Source organism: Tachypleus tridentatus, chromosome 6, assembly GCF_004210375.1.
Source record: "Tachypleus tridentatus isolate NWPU-2018 chromosome 6, ASM421037v1, whole genome shotgun sequence".
In the NCBI taxonomy this organism is placed as follows: Eukaryota; Metazoa; Arthropoda; class Merostomata; order Xiphosura; family Limulidae; genus Tachypleus; species Tachypleus tridentatus.
The window spans coordinates 41,171,042-41,187,033 of record NC_134830.1 but is presented as its reverse complement, the minus strand read 5'-3'; the positions used below and the strand labels follow the sequence as shown (position 1 = coordinate 41,187,033).

Below are 15,992 nucleotides of genomic sequence, written 5' to 3'. Positions count from 1 at the left end.
CTTGGCACTACTTTATGTGTATGTACACCTTGAGCTGCATATAAAAGCATGATAGTCACAGTAAACTGTCACTTCACTGATGTCGTGTTAATTAGTGCCTCTAGGATACTGGGGGCAGGAATGCTAACTTCAAGAGGTAAGTTTTATCTTACTTACCCCCAAATGGTAGTACCTTATTTTCTTTATTTTTTATTTTATTTAATTTATTTTTCATCTTTTTGTATTTATTTTTCTCTTTTTCTTATTTTAACTTAGGAGAGCAGTCACCTTCCCACAACTGTCTGCAGGCAGTGAAGGGTGATATAGATGTGAGATGTTGTGGGTGCTCGCACCCACATCTCACTTTCCTAATTTCTAAATTTCTAATCTTCTTATGCGAGACTTGCAAATTGGAGGTTAAGACTGATAGGCAGTGTATCTTCACTGCAATGTGGGTCCTACATTCACAGTCACCTTCAAAACCTAGGATACATTTTATAATCGCATGTTGTAGCTTGTACCCAAGGATCCCTTTTTAAAATATGCTGCGTATTTTGATTAATTTTAATATGTTTTGTTCATGGCTTAAAAATGTATGGTTATAATTAATCAGAGGTTGGAATTTGCTGTTTTTAATGCAGTCCTTGCTTATGATTTTGTTTGGCTTTGGATGTAATTATTTAATTTCACTTGTTGCTGTCCACCACTTCATCTCAGACATATGCTGCTGCACTTTGTTTCACTACTACAGTGAGAATGCAGACAGGTCTCTCTGTACCTTCGAAAGAATCCTTCTCAAAAAAATTAAAAGTCTGTTGACCTCTATGGTTAAAAAAGTTGATGAATCAACTTTAACACCCATCTCTGTCCCTTACATGCATTCCAACAAATCCCAAGATACACACTTCCTTTGGTTCTGGCTACAGGTATTTTCTCAGATACTTCTTCTCCCACCCCAAGATTAAAAACAATTATTTGTTCATGTCCTCAGTCACTGGAATCCCCTTTCAACAGCAAAGATCTGCCCAGTTGACCCAGCACAAGATCTGTGGAGGTTGATAGATCTCCTACGAATAAAGACAGTAAAGTAAAAAGACGTGGTTGTAAACAGAAGGGTTCTCCACCCAATTTGCCTTCACATAAATAAAAATGGCCACCTTGACACAATAGAACTGTTGAGGTTTACGTTCTAATCTGGATGACATCAAAACACTGATTGCTTCCTACTATCCTGTATGTTTTTCCTTACATGAAACATTTCTGAAACCTGCTGATACAGTCACCTTTTGGCAGTTTTCTTTGTACAGAAATGACAGGCTGTGTGATGGACGAGTGCATGGAGGGGTGGCACTGTTGGTTGATCAGCATGTCCCTACCCTGTCTTTGCCACTCGACACATCCTTGGAGGCCATAGCCACCCGTGTTTCCTTGGGTCATACCATCACTGTTTGTTTTCTCTACTTGCCACCTGCAGAGACATATGATCAATCAGATCTTGATGTTCTCACAGAACAGTTGCCTTCTCCTTTTTTCATCCTGGGGAACTTTAATGGACATCATTCCCTCTGGGGAAGTGTTGATATTGACAGGAGGGGTTGCTCTGTTGAGCTCTCTGATCACAACCTTTCTCTTTTCACTACTCTCCCATTTTTATGGAGGGTTGACAATAATCCATGAGGCAGTGATCATTTTCCTATAATTTTGAGAGAGACTGGCTGCAGTCAATGCCACCTGACCTGCCTGCCAAGGTGCAAGCTGTATCAAGCAAACTAGCCCTCTCACTTATTTCTCTTCAGGCCCTGGAATCGATTCATGTTAGTTCACACCCTGTTCTCTCTGATATTCAAAACCGACTGGCCCATTTCTGTTTAACATCTACTTCTATCCAGTTTTTCTGGATACTGGGCCAAGTTGGTATTCGTGAGAACAAGCCCGCTGACACAACAGTGTAATCTATCTGCTCTGGCACTATCACTGTTGTTCCTGTTCCATACATGGACTATGGTCCTGTATTTAAGGCCCGGCTCCGCAACAGTTGGCAGTCAACTTGGAGTGAGCAAAGTGAAACCAAGCTTTTCCAAATAAAACCCTATATTGGACTTTGGTCATCTTGCTTTTTGAAGTATCAGAAAGAGGAAGTTGTTCTAACTAGACTACGCATTGATCACAGTTTTTTTAACTCATTGTTTTCTTTTATCTGGGAATTAATGCACCAATGTGTTGTCTGTGTAACACTCAGGTCACAATAAGCCACATTTTACTGTCTTGCTGTTGTTATGACTTAACAATGATACCATTTTAAACATTTTTTATCCCAAGGTTTATCCATAATGTTAGACAGTGTTATTGGTGATGGTGACACTGTGCACCTTGCAAATGTTTTTAGTTTTTTAAAGGCCATTAGTCTTTTCAATGCCATATAAGTTTTTTTAATTTGTACATTAGATCTTTTTTAATGTGATTCCCTTTTAAGAATCAAAGTCCATCTAGTTTGATTTGAAATTAGAAAGTGGCTGTAACATTAAATAACTCGAAACCAGGACTGGAAACCAACTTCAGGTGACTAACGCTGCTGTTTGAACTACTCGTTAGTCATCCTGGTGAGTTATTATTAAAATTTTGCTACAAGTCTTTTAAAACTTTTATTACTTTTTGAAAATGGCCATAACGTCAAATAACTCAGAACCAGGACTGGAAAGGCCAACTTCATGTGACTGATGGTGGTTTTTGTACATACCTGTTAGTCTTCCTGGCAAGTTTTGATAATTACAATTGTGCTACAGAAAGTTCTTTTACAACTTGTATTACTGTAGTTTTTCTCTTAACCTTGTAGACTAGATGTAAACATTGGTTTTATGCTATTTATGTTTAAAAAAAAACTTTGTTTTGTTTTACCTTAATTTCCTTTTATAAATTGTACTAAATTTACTTTAACTTTTTACCGGATATTTGGCACAGATAGGCTAGCTGCTTTGTGCCATAAAACACCAAATGAACCAACCAACCAGCCAACCTTTGAAAGTCATAGGTACTTCTAAAGTTCAGAGGAAATACCAATGTATATGTAAAAGGTACATATATCATGCTTAGACTAAATATTTACCTTTCAATTTATATTCGTAGAATAATATCAAGAAACTTAGTGTGTTGAAAATTTGACTGAAATTTAATATTCTGAGAAGTTCATTAGATGGCTTACATCATATCTAAAGAAATTTGCTTCAGTTTTCATTAAAATTATTAAAAGATGGAAGGTTTGCTACTGTTTTATGAAAATATGTCAACTTTGATGTTACATGTGAGGTAGAACACTAAAGGGAATAACGTACATATGTTTAATTTTTTATATATGTGGAAAATTCAGTTAATTCCTAGAAATTTTAGCTTCTAATTTTTTTTCTTTTTTTTTCATTGCAGAACAGCTTAATGGAAGGAGTAGCAATAAATGTGAGTTGGAGCTTTGAATTGGTTTTGTCTGAGTAACATGACAGACATGAGAGTGTTTCCATGAGACATTATAAGTAACAGAAATAGATCAGTTTAAAAAACTGTTTTTGTTTGTTTCAACATTTTGAGTGAAATCAAGGAGAACTGTATGGTGAGTCTTGTTTTTAAACAAATTTATAGATAGGTTTAGTAGAAGATTATTTGCTAATTTTCTCACAAGTCTTATTGTAATTAGGTTGTTTGAAAAATGATAGATTTTTACACTACAATTTTTGTCATTTATAGAGATAAGAAACTTGTCTTTTTTACAACTTCATATATACCATTGAAAAACTAAAGCTTTCTTCTTTACATTAGTGCTTTTATTCTTTTCTTAAACTTTATTTCCAATATTTCAGACCATTATAATTAATGATGAAAAAAAAAGTTGAACATCATTTTTTGCATGAATTCAAACTTGTTCATGATACATCACAAATAGCTTGCAATACCAACCAAGTATGGGGTGAAGGAACCACTCCCAACGTACAGTACAGCATTAGCTCCAGAAATTTTGTAATGGAGATGCGAGTCTTGAAGAGGAAGGAAGAGGACGTTCTTTTGGTGTTGAAAATGACCAGCTGAGAGGATTAATGGAAAGTAACCTGTGCCAAACTATTCAAGAAATGGCACAAGGATTGGGTGTTAGCATTTCCACAGATTTGGACCATCTCAAGCAAAATGGAAAAGTGATAAGGCTTGTCAAATGGGTACCACACAAACTTAGTGAAAATCAGAAAGACTGCTGTTTTGAACTATGCTCTATATTGACTCTGCACAACAGAAATGACCCATTTCTTGATAAGATTGTCACTTGTGGTGAAATGTGGATTCTTTACAATACAAAGCTATCTGTACAATGTCTTAACCATGATGAGGCTCCAAAACAGTTCCCAAAGCCAAAGTTATACCAACAAAAGATTATGGTCACTGTATGGTGGTCTTTGGCCAGTGTTATCCATTACAGCTTGCTCAGTCAGGGCCAGAATATCACTGGAAGTTTACTGTCAAGAATAAGAAGAAATCGTAGAAAGTCACATGAAAAAATGCCAGCATTAGTCGATCTTGCTTCACGATAATACTTGGTCGAACGTTGCTCAAATGACACTGCAAAAGCCCAGTGAAATGGGCTACAAAACATTGCCTCATCCTATTTACTCCCCAGACCTTTTGCCTGCTGAATACCACTTCTTCAAGTATTTGGACAAGTTCTTAGAGGAGAAAAGATTCAACAACAGAGCAACAGCAAAAAATGGCTTTGAAGAATTTGAGTTCTAGGACTTCAGAATTTTATTGTCATGGCATAAAGAATTTTATTTCTTCTTGGCAAAAGCATATAGATTCACAAGGTTTATGTTTTGATTAATAAAGTTGCTTTTGAATTTTTTTTATTTCTTTACAGTTAAAATTTTAAATATGCCATTATTTCTCGAACAACCTAGTAATTAATCAAAAAGGTGGAACTGAAACGATGGTTGATTTTTGGATTTTGTTTTGTGTTTTCAAAGTCCTATAAATATAAAATATAATATTATTATTTTTTTATATATTTACCTGTACAACCTATTTTGTAAGATACTCTTGTATCTTGCAAGAGAAAAGTATTTATATATTTGTGTCAGAGGAAGATAATTTTCCTGGGAGATCATAAGTATGAAAGTGTGAATATTCATCAGAATGAATTTATCATGTTTTCAACCTAACTAGAAATGTGCACTGGCATAGTATTTCTTACTTTGGCCACCAGAGAGCATGAATTTATAAATATAAAATTGTAGAAACATTGGCCAGTCGTGAAAAGAGTACTGTTTATGTGTATGAAGAGTCTTGAAGGTTCATAGTTTGCACACAGTCTACATTTCTGAAACTGATAGGGAATAATATAAAAAATTGTTTTCACAAAAGTGTCACATAATTGTTGAGTTTACCATACTTATTGCAAATAGCTCAGAACCTTTGTGAAAAGTGAAGGGATGCAATAAAGTCTGTGGTTTTCAATACTTCAAATTAACTAGTTTAAAGTTAATTGAAGATGAGTATATATCAAATTAATGCACTTGGAGCTCATTTTGTGCTTTAATTGTAAACAGTAATGAAATCTTGATAATAGTGTGAGAATTGAAGAAATGCATCAGTTTATCCTGGTGTAAGATAGCTAATAGTGAAGGTGTTACATGTGATAACACAGGTGATAATGCATTATTTCTGTTTGTGTGAATAAAAAGAAAAATCAAAAACGTTATTCACTCACATCTTAAAGACAAAAGACAAAATTAACAAATTCAAAACAGATGTTTTTTGTGCTTATGTATACAATCCAGGAAAAAACACAACTGTATAAACAACATTTAATTAAACAAGAAGATGAATATTTATGTTATAAAGACAAAAGATGCTTGTAAACCAAACTTGGTTGAATATCATTTCTTGAATAAAGAAATATGTATCTTTACCTACATGCATAAACTCCAGAAATTTGCAAGGGTTAATAATGAATATAGTTTTCATACTAAAGAGAACTTGTATATTTACAAACTGAGGCCACAAATCAACAAGTTAGTTCTGTTAACAAGTTACTAGGTTAGGTTGTGGGAAGATTCCCTTTATTTAGTACTGTGCTTTTATAAAGTTTAAAAATGTACAAGTTAATGTATAAATGTATAACTTGCAAGGAAAATTCAAATGTTTAAGGACTTTCATTTATTCATTTAAAGGTATCATGTACCATCTTTCATGACCTTAACACTAAGTCATAAATATTTTTTGTTTCTTGATGAACCTGTCCACCATTTGAAATGTAGAATCCTATTGTTTGGTTCTTTATTAATGAAAGTATCTTCAGACAGGCCTACAGGTTTTTGGTGTTTGGTTAATCCTGTTGCTATAAATCATAGATCAAAAGGCAATGCCATATGGTATTTGTTGACTAGTATTCATACTTTTATTAATCTACTATTTATAAAGGTATGCTAATAAGTTTGGTGTCAGATTGTAGATTATAACTTAAATTTTGATCCATTAATTGATATTTTAATTTAAAAGTAAATATTAACAAAGAAATATTGAATATTGTGTGTCATGTGGTATGTTGAATGTAGCATTAGTTCAAATTAGATGTTTGTGATGTCCAAATACAAAGTCCATAGTTTCTCCCAAATAAGGAACTCAAATTACTGATGTTGACAAGACGGAATATAAAATAAGAACCTCCTGTCTCTTCTGTTTGATGAGATATATCAAGATGTACTGAATCAAATACAGTAACCACCTCTTTCCCTTTTTAAAAAAGCTATGTGTATACCTACTTCTGTCTGTAATGTTTGAATAACCAATTGAAAGCTCAGAATGTTCCCCATTGAGCCTTTGCAAAGTATTTAAGTGGCTAACTCCTTTCCATGGTGGATTTCAAATGATAAAGGTAATTCTTTACTGTACTCAAAATTTCATTTTTTTTTCTGGATCCAAATACAGCATAGTTATTAAGTTTTATAAGTAATAGTGGAAATATATGGTATTGAAATTGTACTTTATGATTTTTGGTTATTGCAAAATGTATATGTATATATTAAATCTAAAACAAACTTCATTTCACATCCTCCACACACCAAACATGCTTACCCTTTCAACAGTGGGGCATAATTTTATGGTCAATCCCAATATTTGTTGGTAAAAGAGTAGCTCAAGAGTTGGCATTGGGTGATGATGACTAGCTGCCTTCCTTCTAGTCTTACATGCTAAATTAGAGATGGTTAGTGCAGATAGCCCTCATGTAGCTTTGTTTGAAATTCAAAACAAACGAAACATCCTCCTATGCAAAATTATACATATGGAAAAAGTTCAAAGTTTGTAACTAAAAGTGATAATTATTTTCTATACTTCTTAGTCTTAAGAGAAATAACTGAAATTGAAAACCTTGTTTTCAATAGTTATAATGTACATACATACATAATGTATTAAAACTGAAATGTGACTGTATTTTGCAAAATACTAATCCACCAAATCACAATCAAGACAGGTCACTTTGTAAAGACCTGTTTTATATTCTTGGATATGGTAGCTTGAGTGCAGGTGTGCTGCATCATTGCAACTATTGTAATGTTAATCTGATACTGCTGAAAGGCCAGTGTAATAAAAATAATTGTATCATTTTATAAATTTAATCTATTTATGCTAAACACTTATGGGTGTGTGCTATAAATTGTAATTGTTCTAGGGCAACAAAAAATTTTTTTTAATTATAATATGAAAATCACTTGACACTCGGACTAGTAACAAAATAGACTGTTTATTCAGAAACAAATCTTTAATCAAAATACTTCATAAAAAATCTGGGCTTTTTGTATACAAATAACTTAAGGTTTACTAAATGTCTGTAAAGATGCACTGTGTTAAAAGTAATTGTATAAATACTTCATGTGTGGAAATGTGTATATGAACTCATGTTTTATACTGAGCCCATTGTGAAAGAGTTAAAGAAGAGTTGTCTTTAAATATATTCCAAAGGCAGAAACTGTTCTGAAATAATATCTTGATTCAGACACATCTAGTACATTCTGTCTGTCCTACTGTAAATTATGAGCTGTGCTTTAAGTGTGGAAATGATAATAATATGATTAGCTTATTAAAATCATTCTTATAGCTTTATCTAGTGTCAGATATACACAGAGGTTTTTATTTTCTGATATCCACTCATGTAACTTCTCAGATATTTTCTCTTGTATAATTGATGTCAAGTAGTGAACATCCCACATGGTGACAACAAAGATGCAAATATGGTTATTTTTACTTTATTAGGTACATTATTGAAGTGGAATTTCGATGCTGTGCTTCATTTCTTTGTTCACTAATGAGATTTAATCTAACATGAATTTGCAACTAGGAAATTGGTATGCTGATTTATTTGTGACATCAACCATCTAAGTCCCCTTTTATGTGTGCTCTTCAAACAGGGACACAAATTTCACAACCTTTTCCAACCTTTTTCTCCTCTTGAATGTCACCTAATAGACAGACATTTTTCAAACAAGTCTTGAATTAAAGCATTCAAGTAAACATTTTTGCTGTTGCCTTCTTACTTGTTCTGATTTTATGTGTGGAAAGAAATGCTTTTAAAAGTTTATTTTTATGAATGCTGACTGCATGTTAGTTGGTATTTGCTACATACATTTTAGATACTGTCATCAACAAAGTTTCTTTTTTTTATCTGGGGAAAAAAATTAAAATCAATAGCACTAGTTTTCAAATTAACATTTTTTTGTTTCTCACTAGTACACAAGACTCAACATTATTACTCAATAAGAATGGTATAAGAATATCTCATGTATTATTATGTACCCTTTAATGAGCTATTATTAACATTATTCATTTGCCTGTCAATAATGCTTATACATATGAAGCCAATGCAATGATTTATTTTCAAACAGAAGTCATTTATCTTAACATGTATATTTTTCCTGAATATAAAATTGTCTTAAAGAATCAAGCTTGAAAAACTACAACTGCAAAGGTACACTTCAAACATATTCAACATTAATACAAGATTATGATATAATTGTTTGATTTCTGTTTATATACAGTTAGGGAAAGTTTTATTACATTGTGGAAGTACAGAGAAGTAGGGAGTGTGTTGCTTTAAGTAATTTAAAGAATATGTCATCTTGAGCCTTGTAAAACATGTACTGTGTGTGTGATAAAGATTATTTGAAACACTTTGTGAAATATCTGAACATGTTAAAAAATAAATATTGTTTTGCTCCAAACATATGAAGTGAATAATAACAACAGATGTTGGTTTATGATGGTTTGAAGAGGATGTTCTGGTACTTCTTAAAACTTTGGTAAATTTTGAGTTTTTCTCAAGCAACAGAAAAGAAATCCCATATCAAGATTTTTTTTTACTGCTTCAGGAAAATTTCCTCACTTGGTAAAACTTTGCTAAAAAAAATGAAACGTCTTGGTGTAGGATTTCATTTTTAGTTTCGTGAGAGAAGCTGAAAGTTCCAGATTAACCTGAAGATGACCTAAGAAGGACGAAACATTGTTCTCTACTTTATTTTAATAAAAGTTTTAATATTCATACCAGCTGTTTTGAGATACATTTTTACTTCATATAGGTCTCTCATTGTTATGAGTTTCTTGGGAGCTATTGGTTCAAGTCATAAAATGATTCAATATAATATAGTGAAAAAAAATCATTTGAATTGTTTTGAAAAGGTGGTGGTCATTTCCTTAATTCATTTTGGATCAGTGAACAAAATTATGTTTTACAAAGATGATTGCCAAAGTTAGCAATGGTTTGCTCATCACTACCAACAATTGAGTTAGTTATACAGAAGTTTCTAAACAGTCTGTGGGCAGCAGAATGAATGCACTACAGTTTTCTGATTGACATTTTCTGTTGACACTGGATATATTCATATTCAGGTAGATTACCTTTTTTTTAACATAAAAAATGTTAAAATCTTTTAAACCTCAAAATATTAATTGTACCACATGAAAGTTAGCTGTATTTTCAGAGACTTGATAATAGTTGTATAATGTGAAAAGAAGTTAGTAGTATATGGGACATACTTCATAACAATGACAAAGTTATTTGTGCTTTACATGAATAATTTGCATAAACGAATACACGTTAGTACAGATGTGATCCATTGCAACACAGATGGTTTATATATAACTCAGACATTTAGTGGAGCTTTGTTGCCATTGTAAGTTATCGCTGAAGGAATGTGACACAAATTGTTGAAGGAATGATATTCTTATAATTGGATTTTTAAATGTTGTACAGCCAGATGACATCTCAAGAAAGAAGTCTATTGTTGTCATCAGAGGGAAAAAAATCCTCTACTGTAGTGTGTTTAGAGCAGTAAGGACTGTGAAACTACACTTCAACCCACTTCAGAGTTTGTAAATTTCTAATTACAACTGAAAATTAATGGCTGTTTTCATTAGAAAAGATGGTCAAAAAGACTAGGAGTGTAAAATTCCATTTAACCATATACTAAAATTCCCTGATGCAGTTCCAGTGGATTTTGTGCCTTTGGTCTATTTAAACATTTGCTTTGAAGGCAGTGTCAATGTACAGCAAAGATTTAAAATGTGTATTTTAAAGCTGACCTACATACTTCATTAAAGTTTGTTATAATGGAAATTTTGGTATTTTTAAGAGTCATAGTGAGTGAAACTGAAAATAAAAGTAGTAGCTCCATGGGCAACAGAATAATGAACTACATCTTGTTTTGTAACCAAATGTACACAGGAGGCATTATTCATGACATGAGAACACTTACTTTGAGAAGTCTTTTGAAAGAATTTTCCAGTTTTGTCATTTATTGTTTGTTTTTTTTATTTTAAACTGAATTACTGTAAATAGATAGGCAAATAAATTATGTTCAAATGCCTTAATTTTTGTTTGGTTCTTTATCCTAATAGAGAATCATTTTGTTAAAAATAGAAACTGAAAATTTTAATAAAAACTTGTGGTTGTGAAGACTTCATGTTAAAGCAAAAATTCTGTTTTTACAGGTAGTTACATGTTTTGTGTGTGAATATGCTTTTACATATTCCACCTAATTTTTGTTTTTTTCTTGTTCAAATGTAGGTGTGAAATGAGCTTTTGGAAATATTTGTTTAGTTAGTGTATAGTTTAGGGAACATGGCAGACACAAGGAGACGTGTAAAGCTCTATGCTCTTAATGCTGATCGACAGTGGGATGATCGAGGAACTGGCCACGTGTCTTCATCTTTTGTTGATAAATTTAAAGGCACATCTTTGTTAGTTCGTGCAGAATCTGATGGTAAGCACATGTCCCCTCTTCATGATATTTGGAGATTAAAAAAAGTTGTCATACCAGAGTTAAATAAATTCAAACATTAAATGAATCTACAAGAAAAAAAATGACAGACTTGTTTTATTTTTTATTAAATACTCTTAATATATTTTATCAGTTTTATTTGTTCTATTAAATTTCAGGATGAAAAATACATTAAAACTGAATATTTTACTTAACCTTACATTCTAATGTATGTTGTTTTATAAGCATAATGAAGAGATGCATCATTGAGGAACATACTCTATGTTTCGAAAGAGCGTGTAGTGTGTCCCCATAAAAAATAAATTATTTCATTATGTTTATAAATTATTGTTTTCTAAAGTATATTAGCATAATGTGCTTCAATACTCAAGTGTCTGGATTCTGATATTAATAATTGCTTATGAGTCTTAAAAGTAACACTTACTGGACATTTTCCAAATGGGTAAAAAAAAGTTGAAATTGAATGGGATATTTGACTTTCCATATATTTACATGTTGGATAAAAGTTTAAGATTTCAAACAAATCAAGTGTAATTATACAGTACTTCATTCACTCATTATCAAAATAAAATACAAACAAGTTTTGAAATAGGGTAATTTTAAATTATTTTATTTGTAAGCTCAGAAGAAATGTTTTCTATTATTTAATAATCACAATAAACATGTTTTATTTTACCTATCTTGTGAACTTAAAATGCTGTTGGAATTGATTTATAAATTTCAATCTAATTGTATTTAATTGAAGAAACATTTCTGAAACAAGCTTCTAACTAGTTCCATTCAAATACAGTTAATTTCATAAACATTAATAGCAGCATAAGTAACTTTGGTACAGCTGTGTTGGTTTACACTGTTCTCTTGTAATTTAGAATATGGTTTATAGTTTGAGGTTTTATTGAACAAAAAAATTGAAAATATGCTTGTAATTAATTTCTTTTTTTAGTTTCAGATGTTAATGTTAAAAATGATTTAAGCTCCCAAAAATTATAAGTTAGAGTAACTATCCCACGATATGCAGCATATGTTCATTCCATGTTTCATAATAGGAAATTGAGCCAAAAAGATGCAAAATTAACCTGTTCAGTGCAGTTAGATGAGATAACTCGTCCAAGCCGATCGGTAACACAGTGCCACGGACGAGTTAATTTCTTCTCAATAATATCTAACGTCAACACTAGATGTCAGCACCATATATGCATTTGACCTACTTACAAATTTGTTTCACTTTCGATCCAAAATAGTGTCACGAGAAAAGTTACAAAATGAAGAAGCATTAGAGTTGTATTGTAGCAGCTGAAATACTTGGCAGTCAACAGGTTAATATCATGAACCGCAGTAGTGGTTCATAATGTGGATTGTTCATTTCTTGTGTATTATTATTTGATATTGTTCCACTAGCATGCAGCAAAAATGGCTGTGAGTATTGTTATAAATCTTGAGCAGTATTATTAAACGTATTATTGCATATTGTATAGAGGAGTTTTTATCTTTTTTATTATCTATCAAGTAACAACAGCTCTACAACAATTCACATCATCATTTTAATGTTGTCTGTGTTTTATATTGAACTTCTTAATATACTACATGAATACATGTTTTGCTGTTTGCAGGCCATAGATGTAACTTAATAGTTTATATGTCAGGTGTGGCACATGTATCATAGCAATTATTAACTTACTGTTGCAACTGTATTGATGTTTCGTATCATTTATTTACGTATAAGGTTCCTGACTTTTTGTAATGATGCTACTGACAGAATCAGTTTTTTTACCACTGCATGGTCAATTTTGGCCATAATTTGCACAAACATTTAAAATTTTACAAATGCCTAGGCTGTCTCCCACAACAGAAACCTTTAATCTGTAGTTTAAAAGCATGATCAGTGGATAGACAATCATATTAATGGCTGATAACAAGTGTAAGATTATAGTCAACACTGTGCAGTTGTGAATTTTGTAGATACTGCATATAGAGTAGCCATTCTTGAAGTTGACTATAAAGAATGGCAAGAATCATGCAAGCAGAAGATGGAAAACGTGAGGTAGAAATTTTGTAGCTACAAATTTTATTTAAAAAATATTTAGTTTTAGATAAAGTATATCAGCTCATTAGAGTTTAATGGAAGAGTGTTATGGAAGTGTGAAGATCCATACTTCATCAGAAACAGAAGTAGAGGTTTATTGATATATTCAGTTTGTAATTGTTAAATAACATGTGTCTGACTTTTTTAGAGTGTGCAGAACATCACTCTAAGATGAAATCTTACTAACTGCAGCAAAACCATGATAACCTTTACTGTGGCCAGTGAAGAAGAGTAAGGGGGAAATTTAACAATTACAAGGAGTATTAAAAATGCTTATTTGTATACATATCCTATTATATTATGATTCATTGAATATTCATGGTTGTACCCATACAACTTGGAAAATGAATATTGCTATCTATATATGCAGCTTTACAAAAACAAAACTGTAAAAGTCTGCATGTATGATATATATAGATATAAAACTCGTGCAGTTTCAAAATCAAGTCATTGCACAATTCCAGTATAGTCCATTACTCCCTCCGATCTAGCATTCACAGAATCCTCATATAGCAACTGGAATATAAATATAATAGCTATATATATTTAAAAACATATACATAATATGGTATGTTTATCATCATGCATTGTAGTGATTATACATTCAGTACTATTATCATTGATAACATTGTGGTAATGATATTAGGAGCAGTAGCTATCCATTTTTCATGAAACAATCCATAGTTTGCCATTTTTTGTCTTGAGAGATCATCATATATAAATGAAGTATATCATTAAACTATACTGTTTTAGATGAGACAGTATTGCTATTATACAGACTTACGTTAACTTATGTTAAATTAACTTAAAGAGCAGAAATAGGGAGCGTCAAAAGTTACAGAAGTAAAATAGGGAGCTTAAAATGTAAATACAATCACAAAAAGTAAACAAAATTTAAGATTTGAAACATATCAGTTCCTCAAGCTACAAGTCCTTATTTTAACTTCTGTTTGAAAGCTGTAATATTTAAGTTTGTTAGTTTTTTGTAATTGTATTCTGAATTTAAGCTATCTATCTTATTTCTGCAATTTTTGAAAATCTCTGTTCATCCTAATTAACAATATTTAATAATCTTGTGCTCATATATATAGAAACACACACATATACACAGTATATGTAAAATTAATGAACATGTTTTATCTATTATCTTCTCTTAATTTTATCTATAATATGGATGCCTTTGAAATCTGAAGAAGTGGGTTTCAGCACTACAGTAAGAGTGTTGCAGTTCAGTAAGCTCTAAGATATTAATTGTAGTTACTTTATTAAAAAATATGTAGCACTAAATTTATGTACACATGTACAGATAGCCATCATTTTACTTACAAAAAAAAATAACAAGGAACTACGTGCATGTATGATATACTACTTGTTTTTTAAACCTACGGATCTCTGAATCACATTTTGGTATTTTTATTTGTGCATAGGAAAATTATTAACATAACTGTTTTTTTGTGTTTTGAAATTCAGTTTTTGGAAATTAAATAACTTACATGAATTAACCCTTTGTTTTCGGGTAGACCCATTTGAATGTGAAAGTGGCCTAAACCACGTAATGCAAAGAAAAAGAAATATGTATTCGACAAATAGAAACAGTTGATAAGATCATATCAAAAGCTATTATTATTTGTTAATATCCTAATTTTAAACCATTAGTGTTACTAAAACAATGACAAACTTTTTCTATCATTTTTGTACTCAGAGAGACCAACTCATGATAGTAAAGGTCTCCTACTCTTGGCCAGTTGTTATGAAAATGTAGGCAAATAAGGCAAGTACCGTTTTAGGATCATAATCCAATACTAAGTGAAGAAAAAGAAAGCAGAAACATGAATTAAATAATAAAACACAATTAACCATTAAGGTAGAACTTGCCAAGTTTACTCAACCTCTGTTGAACTCAAGGAATTTCTTTTTTTAAATTACCCAGTTGGTTATCCTTGATTCTCACAAATAGCTTTTAAAAAGTTGAATATCCATAAAAAAAGAAAACATAAGGGACATGTAATTCAGTAAGTTTTTATGTTGTTGTTTTTTTAAATTAAGGTTCAGAGTGAACCCAAAGTTCTGAAACTGGAGAAAAATTTAAGTTTTATTGTGCATAAGCTTAGGTGTAAAATTCATTTCTTTTTGTTCATTATTGTTATTGTGATATTGTTAATATTATGTTTAGTTACAAATTTTTAAAGGTTTGAAATCATATTTTGGTATTAAATGTACAATTTACATTGGAGTGGCTTCATAAAGAATGGAGTTAACTTGCATGAAATTGTTTATAAGTAGTTGTACAACTACAGTAATTAATTGTTAAATAGTTTATATTGTGTTCAGCTTCATTGTGTGTGTGTGTGTGTGTATTTTAGGGTGGCATACTAATTATTGTATGTAGACAAGTTATTTGTATGGCTTGCATAATTTTTTACTCAAACTTAAAATTTTATTGATTGTTCATAACTTTAAATTATTTATAGGATCATTATTACTTGAATCAAAAATTCACCCAGACACTGCCTATCAAAAGCAACAGGTAAGTTTTTTCCTAATAAACAATATTGATTTTTAAAGAACAGAGAAACTAATTGTTATTTATTTGATGTGTGCCATATTTTAAGTAGAAAATGTCCATTATA

The 15,992-nt window shown here is 31.3% G+C and overlaps 1 protein-coding gene and 1 pseudogene across 5 annotated transcripts in view; both read left to right on the top strand.

Annotated features, from left to right (window-relative positions):
- Positions 1 to 15,992, top strand: part of LOC143252316 (serine/threonine-protein phosphatase 4 regulatory subunit 3-B-like) — a 64,398-nt gene that overhangs the window by 7,750 nt on the left and 40,656 nt on the right. For 2 of the 5 annotated variants that reach the window (XM_076504258.1, XM_076504262.1), the window contains exons 2-4: positions 3,397 to 3,577; positions 11,066 to 11,261; positions 15,834 to 15,889. In XM_076504258.1, coding sequence (XP_076360373.1) covers positions 11,120 to 11,261; positions 15,834 to 15,889 — 198 coding nt within the window. In that variant the 5' untranslated portion in view covers positions 3,397 to 3,577; positions 11,066 to 11,119. Of the gene's footprint in view, positions 1 to 2,937; positions 3,051 to 3,396; positions 3,578 to 11,065; positions 11,262 to 15,833; positions 15,890 to 15,992 lie in introns of all 5 variants that reach the window. The other 3 variants (XM_076504261.1, XM_076504259.1, XM_076504260.1) reach the window with 3 other exon arrangements.
- LOC143251597 (histone-lysine N-methyltransferase SETMAR pseudogene) lies at positions 4,059 to 4,544 on the top strand (annotated as a pseudogene).